At 40.8% G+C, this 16,617-nt stretch overlaps 1 protein-coding gene and 1 long non-coding RNA gene across 2 annotated transcripts; both read left to right on the top strand.

The window, feature by feature from the left end:
* The first annotated feature begins 4,285 nt into the window (after window positions 1–4,285).
* LOC132979425 (zinc finger protein 501-like) lies at window positions 4,286–9,072 on the top strand. Its single transcript, XM_061045213.1, has 2 exons — window positions 4,286–4,638; window positions 7,674–9,072. Exons 1-2 carry the CDS (start codon window positions 4,470–4,472, stop codon window positions 8,735–8,737), a joined length of 1,233 nt encoding a protein of 410 aa, XP_060901196.1. The 5' UTR covers window positions 4,286–4,469; the 3' UTR covers window positions 8,738–9,072.
* Window positions 9,073–9,666: 594 nt separating this feature from the next.
* LOC132979615 (uncharacterized) lies at window positions 9,667–11,578 on the top strand. The gene is made up of 3 exons (XR_009674074.1): window positions 9,667–10,317; window positions 10,618–10,703; window positions 11,414–11,578. It is a non-coding gene; the product is annotated as an uncharacterized LOC132979615 (long non-coding RNA).
* The last annotated feature ends 5,039 nt before the right edge of the window (window positions 11,579–16,617 follow it).

Raw genomic sequence — 16,617 nt, 5'->3', positions numbered from 1 at the left:
TTGGTTGCTGGATTAGCTGCTTGTGGGCCACTTGTAGAAGCACTGCTTTCAGGTTGTCTTTTGTTGGCACGTTTGTCACACCCATGCGATCCAAGAGATCCAGTAGCTCGCCATGCTCATCACCAACAAGTTCCTCTTGCAATGCAGTGGACAAAATCTCCCTCTCATACTGGCTCAGGTATAACATCAGGGAGTCAAACAGTAAATCAGTTGAGACATAATGTTCTCCAAATATGACTGCTGCTGTAAAGGCAGGAGCCAGGCGAGAAGGAAAATATCTATGGTCCTGAAACCCTTTGGCCATTAACTTACTGATAGATTTCCATTCCTCCTCCTGCCATTTCGGGGTTAGACAAGGAACTCTCACATCTGCACCCTCTGTGGCACAATCCAGGAATTCTGTCCAGAAGGCGGCATACACATCCCTGGATACACCATCTGCATCTGCACCTTTTTCACCGGTGAAGCTGTATTTCAAGGTGTAGTCCATTATCGCGGGGTCTTTGAATTGGCCAACCATTTCCTCTAAGAGATTCGCTCTGTGAAGGTTAACAGTCACATGTACAAGTTCATAGCCAGGACTTGGTGGGGCAGCATGTACAACATAATCTGAAACAGGTGGAATAGGAGTGGAAGTGGAGGGGATGGCGATTAGTTCCTCTTTGTCTGTCTGAAGGATAGGCAGGTGTAAAAGAGTATCATCAAGATGACTTGCAAAGGGTCCACCTAGCAATGGACCTATGATGACTTCAGATATGTCACTGAGAGAGGAGAGATCAGTAATGTCAACAGCAGAAGAGAAAACAATGGTCTCTGTATTACTTTGCTTATCTGTTTCTGTCATCTCTGTCTGTTGATTAGCTGTTTCCACTGTATCTGTCTGTTTTGTTTCTTCCATTGGCTCAGCTCGTTTTTCAACTTCATCATGAATCTCTGTTGAATTTTCATTTTTGTCTACCAGAAGCTCCGTCAGTAAGTAAAATCTTAAGAGCCCCAATTTTAGTGCCTCATACAGCTCTCCCACATTAACAGTATCCTCAAGTTCTGCTTCCTGAAAGTCAACAATGTTGTGACTGAATTCTTCCCATTTTCCCTTTCTTGATTTCCCATTTGGGAAAAACAGCTGTTTAGCATGTGATATAATGTCTTTTTTTGTGGCACTCTTTGCAATATCAAAGATTCTGCATCCTCCACCACAGCGTTTTCTCACTTGCTTTCCCTCGTGTATCCATCCTAATTCTACTTTTCTTGTCATCTTGGCAGCCAATTTATTATGTCTTGGGTGCTTCCTTGATTGTTTGATAGTACAACTCTCCTCATCAGAATCTTCTTCACCCTTATCTTTGTTGCTGACTGTCCTCATCTTCCTTCTGAGTTTGTCAAGCAAGGATAGTCTGTTGGCGTCATCTTCATTTTTCTTTTGTTTTCCAAAGCAGAACCGCCTAGCAGCAATCCGGTCACCATACGTCGGACAGCCATAGCTGCATCATTCAGTTCTCCAGCTACTGAGGTGTCAATCTGTAATGAAGTAAAACATAATTTAGTCCATCTAAATGTCAATATATTTCAGTAACACAATTTGATGTCTTCCAGTATAAGTATATCATATTTATACCAAAGCTATCAAACATAAAGACACCACATTAGGGGTGTGAGAATACACTCAATACACGATTAGGGATCTTTATTAACCATTATTGAGACTGCTTAACAATTCAAGATTTACTCAATACCATTTTCAAGACTTTTCTATCATTATTTGGAGGAAAGAAGACAGTACATTTCTAAGACAAGAACTAGTATTGCTTTTATTTCTTATAGAACATTTTCAGTAGCAGTAATTGTTTTTAAATGTAAATAATAATTGCAAACAATACCAAAACACTTATTAATGTCAGTTTAATCTAGATTAAAAATAACGACACAGAGAGATTCACATAAACAGCAGGCTATAGGCCTACTTATATTTCATTCAGGTATCTGCTAATCCAATATGTATCTTTAAGGCATAGGCAGCTCGCTCCTACACTGACAGTAGGCTGCACGAATAATGAAGGCATTAATATCTGGCAAAATAAAGTCACAATCAATGAAGTGACTTCTCATTTTCATTTCAAATGTCATTCTTTCATTAATGATGTGGGATTGTGCCCCTCTGCAAAGTTTGGTGGAGTTTACACTTGTTGCGCCAAGCATTTGTGCACCTAGCGGGGTTTGGACTTTGAGAAGCCTCTAGACCAGTGGCACTCAACCTTGTTGGACTCAAGGGCCACAATGACGAACATTTACTGCAAGAGCCACAATCCAAAAACGTCCCTTACTTTCCTAAAAGTAAGGGACATTTGAGAAGAGTTTTTATTTCTGCTTTTTGACAATATTCATTAGCAGTGAAGACTCTCAAATAAGATTTCATGCGTTTTGTTTACACCGTATGCCATTATCATAACAGGTGATTCACCGAGCAGCTGAAAGAAAATATTGAAATGACGGCATGAGAAGCTTCAGTTTTAACAAGAGACATCATTTACAGGATTGTCATACTAGGACGGCCGGCTGACTCCTCCCCTCGTGTATAAAAGTTGTTTAATTGAGGGACTAGAGAAAAGAAGAATAACATACTGTACTCACTGCTTAACTGTGTTTCTAGATCACGCTCATTTCAGGTAAATTTACATGCAGTGTGAAGATACGAGCATAATAAAGATCGCTAGCATTAGCATGCTAACACAACAATGCAGCGCAAGTTGTTTTGGTTTCATGCTGGTGCTCAAGGGCGACATCTGCTGGATCAAAAAATCACATATAAAGCTTTTAAGTTAGCCAGACCCACTTGAACTTAGCTATAACATTACATGTAAATGAATCGTTCAATAGCTGCCTAACTGCTGTGTTAGTTACCTTGTCCCGCTCCATTTTCTGTATATTTTCTTCAGGCACACCTGGATTCCGAAGAAAGGTCCAAAGACCGCCATCTTCATCAGACAGCTGGTGATTTCTGGCTGCCATGACAGGATCTTTATATGTGGGATATGCAGGGAAAAATTGGAACATTAACGCTAGCTTAATAAAGTTAGATATAGTAACGTTAACGCTGATGTTTTAGGGATGGCATTAGCATCATTCCTTCCTCTTTTGCACACAAAATGCTAGAACTTACTGCTACATAACATAACCTGTGGGGCAGAGAAGAACAACAATAAAGACCACAACCAACACCCTAATTAGCTTGAACAAATTATAGCTTGCTTACAAGCAATAATAGCTAGCTAGCTAGTGTAGGCGTTAGCGTTAGCTCTAGTTAGAAGGCTGATTGACCAGAGTCTCATTAAATGATAAAAAGCCATTAATAAGATGCCATTCTGGTATAATGTTACACAAACACATACATTTAACATTAACTAGTTAGCCAATTAACAATTACTATAGCTAATACCTGATTCTCCACCTTGTAATGAGCTGCCGCTGGTGTACTGTGCACTCCCATAAACAAACCAGTGCCTCCTCATAGCCACCACCCTAATGCTTTTCTTGTTATAACGAGATCTTTTCTCGTAATAACGAGAAACCAGGCAAAAAAAAAAGTTCTCCACATGAATGCAATACGCTTCCGTAGAGAAGCAGATATGCAGGTCAACCAGCTGGTTGACTGTTTAGGGTTACTTTGGACATGAATGGATTTCTTTCATTTCTGCAACAAAATGTTTAGTTTTTTCATATGTAAACATCACAGAGAGAAGAACTTGTTAAAATAACCTATAATTTATTTAACAAATTGAATGAGTAGCAATGGTTAGAAAAGGTGAACAAAATAAGAAATTAGTGACTTGAGCCAGGCCGTTTGCGTAGACTGGCAACTCAACCGAGCGGTTAACCATGTTTTCTGAGGAATCGTAGATATATATTTTATTGTCAAATTTATTTCCTTCAACTAAAATATGATTGTTAGAGGGTCTATAAATGATATGTGAAAATATTTTTTTTTTTTTACCCGGACATTTGCTCTTATTCTGTGAGATTTCTGAGGAGCTGTGCAGCGCAGAGTCACTCCCGGTATTTTCCACAGTTTTAAGACAATGATAATTATGTACAGCAGCGCCAACCATTGGACATAATCTGTATTACATACACTATTCAATGAGGTGAATGAGGATAAACAGCCAAAGATAGGTTTTCAGAGTTTTAAATACAGCAATATGGTGGCGGAAAAAAGGTCAACCGCGTGGTTACAATGCAAGTCAAAGGGAGGGGAGGTGTTCTGTAAAGGGAAAAAAGCGGGCTGTTTCCACCCGGACCATTGAGTGTGTAACACAAGTTGTGAGTAAACGTTCCTGCTGAGCATACACGTGATTCTCCGTGTCTTTATTAATGATCGTTAGGGTGCTAACGTAACAGTAGATGATCAGAGTAAAGTTGTAAAGACGTCAGCGCTGAGTTGAGTTTTCCCTCTGTGACTCTTGGATGTGTGTAAGATGGCCGGGTTTAAGGATCTTAAAGAGTTATTCAGTCGACGGCTGCTCGCTGCGGTTATCAGAGATATAACAGAAGAAAGAACAACAAGTGGATACGAAGAGGAGCTCCACCGACAAAGAAAACTGCTGGATGTGATTTTAACTCCTGAAATCAAGCTACAGAGAACAGGTTGGTTTTCTTTCCACTGCTGGAAACGTGTTTCCTGCTCATGTTTCAGATAGCAGAGCCTTTAGCTAACTTCCACAGACGCACACAGCACAGTGTTAGCTGCAGCTAGCTCCTGCTAACAACATCATTGAGTTTACTGGACTAAAAGACTCTTTAAGTCTTCACCTATTGAATCCAGCAACGGATCTGGTTATTGGAGATACGTTTTAGAAACGTTAACAATATGCTATTCAATTGTATCTTTGGGCACACAAACTTCAGGCCACCCTCTGCATAAGACTGCGGTCAAGCCAGCCTCCACTTCAGAAACGATAGTTTATTCTATCTTATTTACACGACGGCATCATGTCATTTCTGTCTCTACATGGTCGTTTACAATTCTCCTCTGCTCTCTGTGTCGCGCACGATGCACACATACACACACACATATACACGCACACACACACACACACATATATATACACACACACATATATATACACACACACACACACATATACACACACACACACACACACACATATACACACACACACATATATACACACACACACACACACACACACACACATATATACACACACACACATTCCACAGAGTCGGGACCTTCTCCAGTCTCAGTCTCAGGTTTATTTATTTCTTATTTATTTCGAACGATTAAAAAATAGATGAAAATTAATAAACAAATGGAAAAAATAAAAATCTGTATAAAATAAAATAAAAAGCCAATTTCAATATAATACACATTTGACTCGTTCGAAAAGGGATATGAAGAAGCCTAGGCTTGTCAAGTCCTACCCCCATTCTTCATCATTAACAAATGCAAAATCTAATAAAATAAAATAAACAGACAATACAAAAAAATACTCCAATCGAGCTACTAAGAAAAACAGAACAAAACAAAAACAAACCAAAAAAAAGAACAAAATGAACAGGCGCCATTAACAGCTGTGAGATTTACATTCTCCTTCCTCATTTCTGTACTTTTCAAAGATATATCTTTTGTACATTTTTTTTAAATTGCATTATATTCATACTTTGTTTAATCGTTTTGTCAAGACCATTCCACAAAACCACCCCACAAATGGAAAGACACATACTTTTTAAATTGGTCCGAGCATAATGCTGTTTCAAGTTTAGTTTCCCTCTAAAGTTATAACCCCCCTCTCTGTCTTTGAACAGTTTTGGATGGAGTGTCTGAGAAGAGGGCTGTTGAGGGGGGTGGCAGGGTAATCAGGGTACTCAGATGGAGTGTCTGAGAAGCGGGCTGGTCTGCTCTCTGGTGGGTGGGGGTGGGGTTGGGAGCAGAATCAAATCTATTGAAGAACAGATTCAGTTCATTTGCCCACTCCCTGTCTCCTGCTTCAGGGCCCCTCCCACGCCTTCTGCTGTGACCTGAGATGTTATTCAGGCCCCTCCAGACATTTTTCTGTTGTAAATGCTCCATCTTTGCCCGGTAGCTGGCTTTCCCCTCCTTGATTTTTTGAGCTCCTTCTGCACCCTCCTCAGGTCCTCTCTATCTCCAGCTCTAAAAACCCTCTTCTTTTCATTGAGCAGGGTTTTCAGCTCAGGGGTCACCCAGGGTTTGTTGTTGGAGAAACACAGGTTGTGGTCTGAGCGGCCCAGTGGGGGGAGGGGTGATGATCTGTATGCATCCTTGGTGTTTGTATACAGTAAGTCCAAAGTTTTATTGTCCCTGGTATGGCAGTCAACATACTGAGTGACAGTAGGGAGAGTGGCAGACAGGGAAGCGTGATTAAAGTCTCCTGAGTTGAGAATAAGAGACTGGGGGTGTGATGTCTGTAGCTGAGACACTACACTGTACACACACACAGACACTTGCGCGCACACACAGGTGAGCACACTTTCACCAGCGGAGGCCTGGGTGTGCACAATAATAAAAAGTCCTTAAGAACCATCAGAAAATAAAGTAGGCCGCTTAGCTTACTTCAGACTTTTCTGGGCAAGTCTCTCTCTCTGCCGTTACTCAGGAGATGCGCTGTGACCATGCTGCATTCAGGGGTGCTCAGACAATGAGAGATGCATTCAGGGGCGCTCAGACAATGAGAGATGCATTCAGGTGCGGTCAGAAAAGGGAGCTGCAGGAACAAAAACTAAGCTAGACAGACCGTTACAAGTTGAAATAATTGTTTTGACTGCTGTCATTCAAAGAAACACATGAACACCATGATCCCTTTAAGGGTCTGTGCCCCCCCCCCCCCCCCCCCCCCCCCCCCATGGTGTTTTCATGAATAAATTAAAGGAATCTTTTTCAGTTATCTGAAAATGTTTCTTCAGTCTCAATTTGTAAAGTAAATCGTGAAAGAATTGTATCGTGAACCCAGTCTCGTGAATCGTATCGTGAGTTGAGTGAATCATTACATCCCTACATCAACGTGTGTGTAAGAACATAGTTTAATAACAAAAAGTCTCAATTTTTTATATTAAAAAGAAAATGCAACTAATTGTTGCAATTTCCGCTTGCTTCCGCAATTTAATTGCAAAAAAAACTCTCTGTTGGACACATATCTTATTCTTTCCTAAATATTGAGCTAGCTCAGCACTTTGTGTGAAGAGGTAGTATCTGACACAATCAGGAAGTGATCAGCAGCACATGGCTCATTTACATAACGCCAGCCTTTCTGTTCAACATACTGTCTGATCATATTTGCTGTTTTGGAAAAGAGCCACAGGTCAGATTCAAACCTTGGCTGCCCACTCTCCAGGACTTAATGATGATGATGAGAAATCTCAATCTTCACAGCCTTAGACAAGTTCCTTATTTTCATTCAAAATAAAGGTAGGTTTGTATCCAAAAAGGAAGTAAAGTAACCTAAGCTTAAGGCATTACAAAATAGAAGCATTAAAAACGTTTTTTAAATACAAAATGAGTGAATTCCAAACATGATTAAAATGTGATCAATTCTAGTGAACTATTGATTTTCAGCCTTTAAAAATGAAATCATTTGACAGCCCTTATTAATATTTAAAAAGCAGTTTAAGTACCGTTAATGTTTGTTTACTGTGTCCTGCAGATGTCCAGCAGCTGTTGGTGAGTAAAGAAGAGCTTCCACCTGAGCAGCAGGAGTGGAGCCACATTCTGGACCAGGAGGACACTAAGCCCCAACACATTAAAGAAGAACATGAGGAACTGTGGAGCAGTCAGGAGGAAGAACAGCTTCAAGGACTGGAGGAGGCTGATACCGCCAAGTTCCCCTTCACTCCTGTCTCTGTGAAGAGTGAAGATGATGAAGAGAAACCTCAGTCCTCACAGCTTCATCAGAGACAAACTGAACAGATGGAAACAGGAGTTGATGGAGAGGACTGTGGAGGAGCAGAACCAGAAAGGGACTTAGATCCAGAGAGACGTTTACAACCAGAGACTGAGGTCGAGACTGAAGACTCTGGTGAACCTGAGACTGATGACAGTGATGATTGGAAAGAGACAAGAGAAGATCTGTCAGAATTAAACTTGACAAATAAGAAACTAAAGACTGGTAAGAGACCACACAGCTGCTCAGAGTGTGGTAAAAGGTTTAACCGAAAAGGGAATCTGACAAAACACATGTTAGTTCATACAGGAGAGAAACCCTTCAGCTGCTCTGTTTGCAGTAAAAGCTTTACCCAAAGAGGAAATTTGACCACACACATGTTAGTTCATACAGGAGAGAAACCCTTCAGCTGCTCTGTTTGCAGTAAAAGCTTTACCCTAAGAGGAAGTCTGACAAAACACATGTTAGTTCATACAGGAGAGAAACCCTTCAGCTGCTCTGAGTGTGGTAAAAGGTTTAACCGGACAGAGTCTCTGACCAGACACATGTTAGTTCATACAGGAGAGAAAGCTTTCAGCTGCTCTGTTTGCAGTAAAAGCTTTACCCATAGACAAAGTCAGACCACACACATGTTAGTTCATACAGGGGAGAAAGCCTTCAGCTGCTCTGTTTGCAGTAAAAGCTTTACCCAAAGAGGAAATTTGACAAAACACATGTTAGTTCATACAGGAGAGAAACCCTTCAGCTGCTCTGTTTGCAGTAAAAGCTTTACCCGAAGACAACATCTGACCACACACATGATGATTCATATAGGAGAGAAATGCTAATCCTGTGCAATGGCAAAACTGATCCAAAGGATTCCAACTTAACATCACTAATGTGTATATAAGACAAGAAAGAGATAAAAGACATAAATCTGTCTCTACTTTTTTGACATTGATGTTTTGTTGCTGACATATGAACCAGTAAGTTGGGATCAGCTATGACGTTTGAATTTAAAGTGTTTATATGAAACAGTGACAGTGTAAGGATTCTTCTTCTCTCCTGATATCTTCTTTCTGTCACTCTGTTTCCTTGGATGCCTCTGTGTTGGGTAGCAGAAGTTCTTCAGACAGCTCACGTGTAACCTTGTAATAAATAAACTGATGTAGAGTGAGAAAGACTTTCATCTACTTGTGTTATTTTGTGTCGAGTGCCTAAAGTCTCTTTGGTAAAGAAAAGGAACTCAGCAGATCCTGATGCAGAGCGACCACAGTCAGATCAGGTCCAGGTTTATTTAACTGAAAACCTTTAACCCTTAATAAGAATCCTGCAGTCAGAATACAAAATAAAGAAAATCTCAATGACATCTGAACATGCACAGGATTAATTAAGAGTGCAGAGGCCACTGGGCACAAAACTGCTGCAGCCTTTGATCACAAACTGAATGACAACACCTGTAGATGTCACCTGGCATTCTGGATTTACTCAACATACTGTTAGAAGAAACAATAGAAATGCATTATAGCCTTCAGTGTGTATAACTAAATGGTATATGGAAAAAAACACTTCAATTGTGTGTATATTTGTTCTGTTATCATTTCTCTCTTTGGCTTCCTTTTCGCTACTTCACTGACTCCCCCAGTGCATCTCTGGCAATCCGATGAGCCAGCTCCACTCTGACTCTCCCGGAGTTGCTGGACATACTCAGGGGAAGAAGGAGCTGTTTAAGGGTCAGGGGGCAGGCCAGTTACCAGGTACCCCGGTTCACTAACTTCACGGCCGAACATCATGAAGTTGGGTGTGAAACTGGTAGCGCTGTGCCTGGTTGCTCTGTAAGCCATGACAGCGTAGGGGATCCTAAGGTCCCCGTGTCCGCGCTCGGCTGTTGTGGCCAGAATCTTCTGCAGGGTGCAGTTAAATCTTTCTACCGGTCCATCAGACTGTGGTCGAAAAGGTGTGTTGTGCATTTTCTCAATAACAGTGAGCCCAGTTTCTGGAACACCTCAGACTCGAAGTTCCGACCCAGATCACTGTGCACTGTTTGTGGTGCACCATAACCACACACCCAGTCAGTGCTCTTTCTGCTGCCTTGTGTTTCTCCCCACTCAGGTTGCCTTCAGGTAAAGAGGGGCGGAGCCACTTAATTTGATGTTGTGCACCTGGGCACACAGGGCCTCAGTATTTAAAGTGGCTTCTTATTCTCTGTCTCTCTCTCGTCAACACTACACACATTTACCATTGAAATCACCAATGATTTACAGTTTGCACATTCTTTGATTAGGAGGATTTGCTTGGGTTGTGAGAAAATGGGGGCTTGTCTGACTTCTGAACTTGGATTTGGCTTGATACTTGGTAGTTGTAAATCTAATTAGTTGTGTATCAGATTGTTTGTGTAGTTTGTTTGGAACTTGATCTGTGCAGAGTGGTAAGTAACCTCTCTGACTTGTTACTGGTACAATTTGTTGGGAGAATCACATGTTTTTCTTGTTTGAAGATTTGACTTTCTTCAGAGCATTAGTTGTACTTGTTAGTTTGACCGTCATTTTGATTAATTGATATTTAAAATGACAATGCTGTAACAAGGTTTGTTTGATAAGAGTTTTATTTTTGAGCACCCTGATCAGCAAGCCGCCGGGCAAGCAGGACTTGCCACTTTGTTATTTTGCCTTTTTTATTTTTGGTGGTAACTCTGGGGAGGGGGTGCACCAAATTCGGTGTGTTTCAGGTGACTAGGTCAGTGGTCTTCTGGGATGGTGTCCGAGTTTGGGAGACGCCTCGAGCTCGACAAGCCATTGAAGAAGTGAGGCTTAGGTGAGTTAGTTATTAGTGTAGGTATTGGGGTGGCTCCATAAAACTTGTAAAGTAAAGCAGCATATTTTCTTTGTTTGTTGGACTGATTACCTTGTTACATTACATTTTTTGAGACGTTTGGTTAAGTTGGTTTTTAAACTTGGTATTTAATCAGTGGCAGACTTGACTTGGGATTTTGACAATGGCAAATTTTTTGGATGCAAGAGTCCTTAAAATAGGGGCAGGCATTACACCTAGTTTTGTTGATGCAGGTTTAACATTTGAAAGAAAAAACTAGAGCTTGAAAAGTACAAAATGCAACTCATTAAAGTAAATTTGCTTAAATAAACTGTACAGAAGCTATACACTGTATTAAATATATAATACAAAAAATAACAAAGGGGAACACTGTACAATGAAATGAAAATATAAACATGTTTTCTGAGAAGTCTCCTGACAAACACACGATGTGCGTATAGACTCAGAGATGCATGTTCTCTGAAGTGATGTTCAAACCAAAGCTGCTGTTTTATTTCATGTGTAGTGAATTATTTAAAACGTATCTCCTGGTACCAGCTGGTGTATTTGTAGTTTATTGTAAGGCCAGAAGCCACAACAAGGTGTTCTATGTTATTGCTCTGCCTCCACATGAATGATAAAGTTCACATGTGTTATTTGAAGTCATGTGGTGTTTGTTCCATCAGAGCTCAAACGTCTGTGTTTCTCCTCAGTGCGTCCCCCACAGCACCGCGATCAGTTTAGACGTCCTGAAGACGATCGAGGAGAACTTCGAGATGGAAGAATGGGTGAAACCTGCCGACGGCTCGCGCCCACTCGAAACAAAACATACACGAGGGACACTATAGAAGCTCAGTCTAATACTAAAGCTGTTTTGTTTTGACTCCCAGGAGTGACCTGGCTGACGCGCCGTACTGTCGTAGGTCAATACGATACCGTTTGCTGTTTGTCGATCAATAAGATTTCTGCAGTCGTGTCTTTGATTTGCAGCATAATACAATCCATTTATTGCAGCACCATGAAGTGAATACAGCGTCCATCAGTTTCCATTCCTTTGAACTAAACACAAACAATACAGCTGTGGTTTCTCCATGCCGCCTGCTGCCTCAGTGGCCAATAGTGATGTGTAGTTCGTGAACGATTCGTTCAAAACAAACGAATCATCTGGGTGAACGAACTGAACTGAATCACTTACTGAAAAGAGTCGTTCATTTCTCAACTTCAGTTGCGCTCTCCTCTCTCCCGTCTCGTGTCTCTCTCTCTAGACCTCCGAGCTCCGACATGAATCACGTTCACTGAACGAACTGAGAGGAAGGGCGGATCTCTCGTTCAGTTCGTTCATACCTGTGACTTAAACAATAGGACAGCGACACCCAGTGGCACAATAGTGAAAATGATTTACAATTTGACCCAAAAACATGAATATGGCTCTTACACTCTGGCCCCTAATTGTTAATGACAAGTGGAGCTAACAATTCACAAAATACAAACAAAGAGCCACAAACAAAAACAATGCCATTAATGCGTTATCATTAAACATCTTCAGCTGCATTCAATAGACAAAGTTTGGTGACTGGTCTTTCCAACACATTAGACTTTGTTTTAAGGCGAACAGACCGAACAACACCATGTTTGTCAGGAAATGTTTCGATCACTCGGCCGAGCAGCCACGAGGGGCAGTTGAATCCATGATAATGACAATGTCTCCAGGCACAAGACTCCTCCTTTCTCTGTTCCACTTTTGCCGTTCTTGAAGCAGAGGGAGGTACTCCTGAACCCACCGCTTCCAGAACAGATCCCAGATGTATTGAACCTGTCTCCACCTTCTTTTTGCGTACAGGTCCTGTTTCACAAATACAACCCGCAAATTATTCTTCCTGGGATGGTAAACACCATGATGGGGGATATACCAGACTTTTCCTTCTTCACAGTCCAACTGATGTTGAGGGATTTTCTCTGCGTATACGTTTTTGCACATTCATTCCTTTTCCATCCAAACCCTCACCTCTGGAACCTGGAGTATTCCCATCAACTCTGGATAGTCTTTGTTGCAGGGTCTATGGAGTTAGATCAGTCTCAATATTCACAAATGCACACAGAAGGATTCACAAATGTATTTCAATGCACACACAAATACATTTCATTCTATATAAATGTAAAACAAATCCACAAATAAAAAAACAAGATTCACAAATATATTTCTGATTCACACACAAATATTTACAGTTTTGTATATGTGTAATAGAAATCCACAAATGTATAAACTGTTCAGTCTGCATTTACAAACTGTTTGTCATTTGTGAACCTCACTGCATTTGTGTGTGGGATTTTTGAGACTCCTGCCGTGGTTAGAGTCACAAATGCATTTTGTTCAGCAGGGAAATTTATGTAGCCAATCAGATGTCTCCTTCCTATTCAGCCAATCACAGTAGAGTAGATTCAAGGGTATGATTTAATGTGATCACTTTAGCGTTGCATCTGCGCAGACAGCGATTAGCCTAGCTATCAGACACTCTGATTAAGTCATCTTTAATCTGACCAGCACAAATAGTCTCTGTGATTGTCGTACTATATATATTTGTGTGTGCATTGAAATACATTTGTGAATATTGAGACTGATCTAACTCCATAAGGGTCTTCCTCTCCACCAGTACACAAGTGTAAGTTTTTCTCTCCTTAACTCTAGAGGTGTCTCGTCAGCTTCTATTAAAATTGCATTCATGGACGTTGTCTTAATAGCTGCTGTGCATACACACAGTGCTCTGTACCGTATTCTGGCCCTCGACCACGCTCGATTGTTGTCTCTTTGGTTGACTGGGACACAAGACAATAGATCGGCTTGGGGGTAAAGAGAAATCCTATTGCAGGGCACAAGAATCTTGCAGGAAAGACAGGTGAAATCCCACATAATCTACCCAGAGAGCTCAAGGTGTTTGAAAAAGACCAAATAGACATCTATGAAGACGCATATGCAGCCGCTAAGGCCCTGGATATACAGATCCCAAGATCTCACAATGCTGACTTGGAGGAGAAGCTGCTTGAAGGAGACTTTTGGAAAACTCATGCATCCAAGGAGGAACGGCAGCGAAGGCACAAGGCGGAGAGGAGTTTCAGGAGTTTCAGTTTCGGGACAATAAGACTAACGGATTGTGCTATAGGTAGGAAATCCCTCATGTGGTGTAAACCTGGTAAATAATTAAAAAAGAAGAAGCATGAACTATAGATCTATTATGCATTACTTTAAGTTACTTAAACCTAACAATGTCGTAAAGACTTAAATATGGTGTCGGACAGAGCCAAGATAGCAGAACACGGACGGAGACACAAGTGAGAAAACTGAAAACTGCTTTAATTATAGTCCGAAGACGATGACTTCTAACTGTGTACTGTTTGGGAAATTGAGAGAAATGCAAGCGATAGAGACTTCAAACCAAATACAATAGATGATACATTTAAAGAGTCCATATTATGCCCTTTTTGGGGTTCTTATATTTAATCTATGTACCTACTTTTGTACGTTCACAATAGCTAAAGTCCGAAAAAAGTGTCTGTTTTCATGTACTGCTCCTCCTTGCTCCCTCTACGCTCTGAGAAGAGAGTGAAAAGTGAGACAACCGACCCTGGTCTCCCTTAAAGTCGCAGCTTCATCACACTGTCACTCGTTTGACCGAAACGCGTCCTGTCACCTCTAAAGGAAGCATCCACACAAATGATTTGCAGATGTAGAAGAAGAAGAACTTAAGTATGTCCTACCTGTGTTTGAGAATCTCATCCTCGATGCATGTGCGGACATCGCCTCATTCAAACCAAAGAGACGAGAAATCAGTAAGAAGACGAATAAAGACGGTGGAGACATGTTTCAGTCTCTCTGTGTGTCTGTCTGTGAGTGTTTGAGGTGTAAGTGTGTCTGTGAGTGTTTGAGGTGTAAGTGTGTCTGTGAGTGTTTGAGGTGACAGGAGAGAGGAGAGAGGGCGGCTCTTCATGGAAAGAAACTTTTGACCAATGTCAGCCTGTCAGAGCATAGTTCCCATAGCAACTCTCCCTTCTTCGATGTTTATTGGTTTAGGCTGTTAAAGATGTTTCTCATCTCTTCATTACGACGGAGGATTAGGGCCACGTTAAAACTTTTTTATTTATTTTTCTATTTCGAGAATAATCTCGTAAATTAACGAGTTCGAGACCAGCCTGCACGAAAATGATGAAAGTAGAACTCTTAAAGTAGCCTACCTATTTTATTTGGAAAAGCCACAGTTTCTTGCAGTATGTTTTCAGGGTGCTGATATTTTGAAGACAATGTGAAGATGATGATGCATGTGTAGTTTCATATCTGCATAAGTAAAGCCCCAACACAAATATTTGTGTCTGTTATCGGTCTGCCTCGTTAAAGTGTCTCATGTGCAGAGACAGTTTGTGTCCTGTTCATTATTTTACAGATAAACAAGGTCTTGCAAGTTGAAGTGAAAACTTCTCTTGGACTGTTTTTACCGACTACACAAAGAAGTATCCTATTTCCTTATTAGTGAAACCTTTAGGACAAGATGCTCCACGTTTGTCATTTGAGAACAGGATGCTCTTCTGATATAGACTAAAATAACGACTTTATTCTTTAAAGGCTTTAAGGGTTCTCCTCTCATCATTTTCGCACAGGCTGGTCTCGAACTCGTTAATTTACGACTTTAATCTCGAAATTAATGAATTTGGACTGCAGTACCAGTTTTAAACACTAGGGGTCAGAGTTACATATTGCTCCTTTCAAGTTTCTTATGCAGGAAAATACAATTTGTAATGTGATAATAAGTCATCAACTAAGTTTGAAGCAAAATATTAATGTTTCAAAACAAACATCCCCAAACTTCCCAAAAAGAATAAGAAGTCATTCTACAAACTGATACAGACACATTTACACATCTTCTTCTTCTTCTTCTTCTTCTTCTTCTTGTACAACTTCTAGAAAATAAATAAAATGTCAGATTATTTTAAGAAGTTGGAAATATTGTCCCACATCTCAGTGATAAGTGATGCTGCTCTCCTTTGTTTGCTGTTTGCAGAATGGAGGTGCTGTTACCAGCTGCAGGATGCTCAGACGTCCAGCAGAGGGCGCTGCAGGTTTGTAGCTTTTCTTGTTTTAAACAGATGAAGCACAGACCTTCTCTCCTTGTGGATCACTGACAGAACACCGTTTTAAAAATGATTTGAACCCCCTTGTGAGTTTTTAATCTGACTCCATGAGAACCTTTAGCTTTCATACTTTATGCTTCATAAAGGAACGACAGACGGGGATTAAAAACAGAAATCATTATTAACGACCAAATAAGAAGGTGAAGGTAGAAAATCATTTAGTTTTTCTTCTTTTGTTATCTGTTCAGTACATTCAGTATCTCTTTTTGTGTTTGTAACTTTTTATTTAAATTTTGACGTAGAACAGGAATACATAGATTTGATATGCAGTGATGAGTAACCTCTAAAAATCAATCCTTCCATTTTCTATACCGACTATCCCGTTCAGGGTCGTGGGGGCCGGAGGCTCTACCAAGCAGAAACCTCAGATGTTGAAAAATGTCGATGCTGGAGTGTACAATCCTGCAGTTCCCTGAGTGTCCACTAGAGGCTGGCTGCAGAAGCACAGGAAGTCACATACACACCCATTCTAAAAAGCCTGTTTTTACAGCAGAGATTAACATGTTTACAGCCTGGTTCAAAAAAACAAATAGGTGTGATTAGCTCATGTCTCGATGGACACACACTGTACGGGGGGTGAATGTTTTGATGACTCATCAGTTTTGATTTGATGAAGGATAAGAGTTATTCACAATAAGGCGTGTAGCTGACCTGATTGACAGGTGGGCGTGGTGTAACGGTTTGTCAGGAGGTTTAAAACCCGCCTCAGCTCCAGCTCTCGTTAGGTTACCTGAAAGTT

This window comes from Labrus mixtus, chromosome 1 (assembly GCF_963584025.1).
Source record: "Labrus mixtus chromosome 1, fLabMix1.1, whole genome shotgun sequence".
NCBI classification, from domain to species: domain Eukaryota; kingdom Metazoa; phylum Chordata; class Actinopteri; order Labriformes; family Labridae; genus Labrus; species Labrus mixtus.
Note: the sequence above shows the minus strand (reverse complement) of the source record. Positions and strands in the feature narration are given on the sequence as shown.

Coding starts and splice junctions, on each gene's coding strand:
- LOC132979425 (XM_061045213.1), top strand. CDS start 4,470: ATGGCCGGGTTTAAGGATCTTAAAGAGTTATTCAGTCGACGGCTGCTC. Junction 4,639..7,673: donor AATCAAGCTACAGAGAACAG/GTTGGTTTTCTT, acceptor TGTGTCCTGCAG/ATGTCCAGCAGCTGTTGGTG.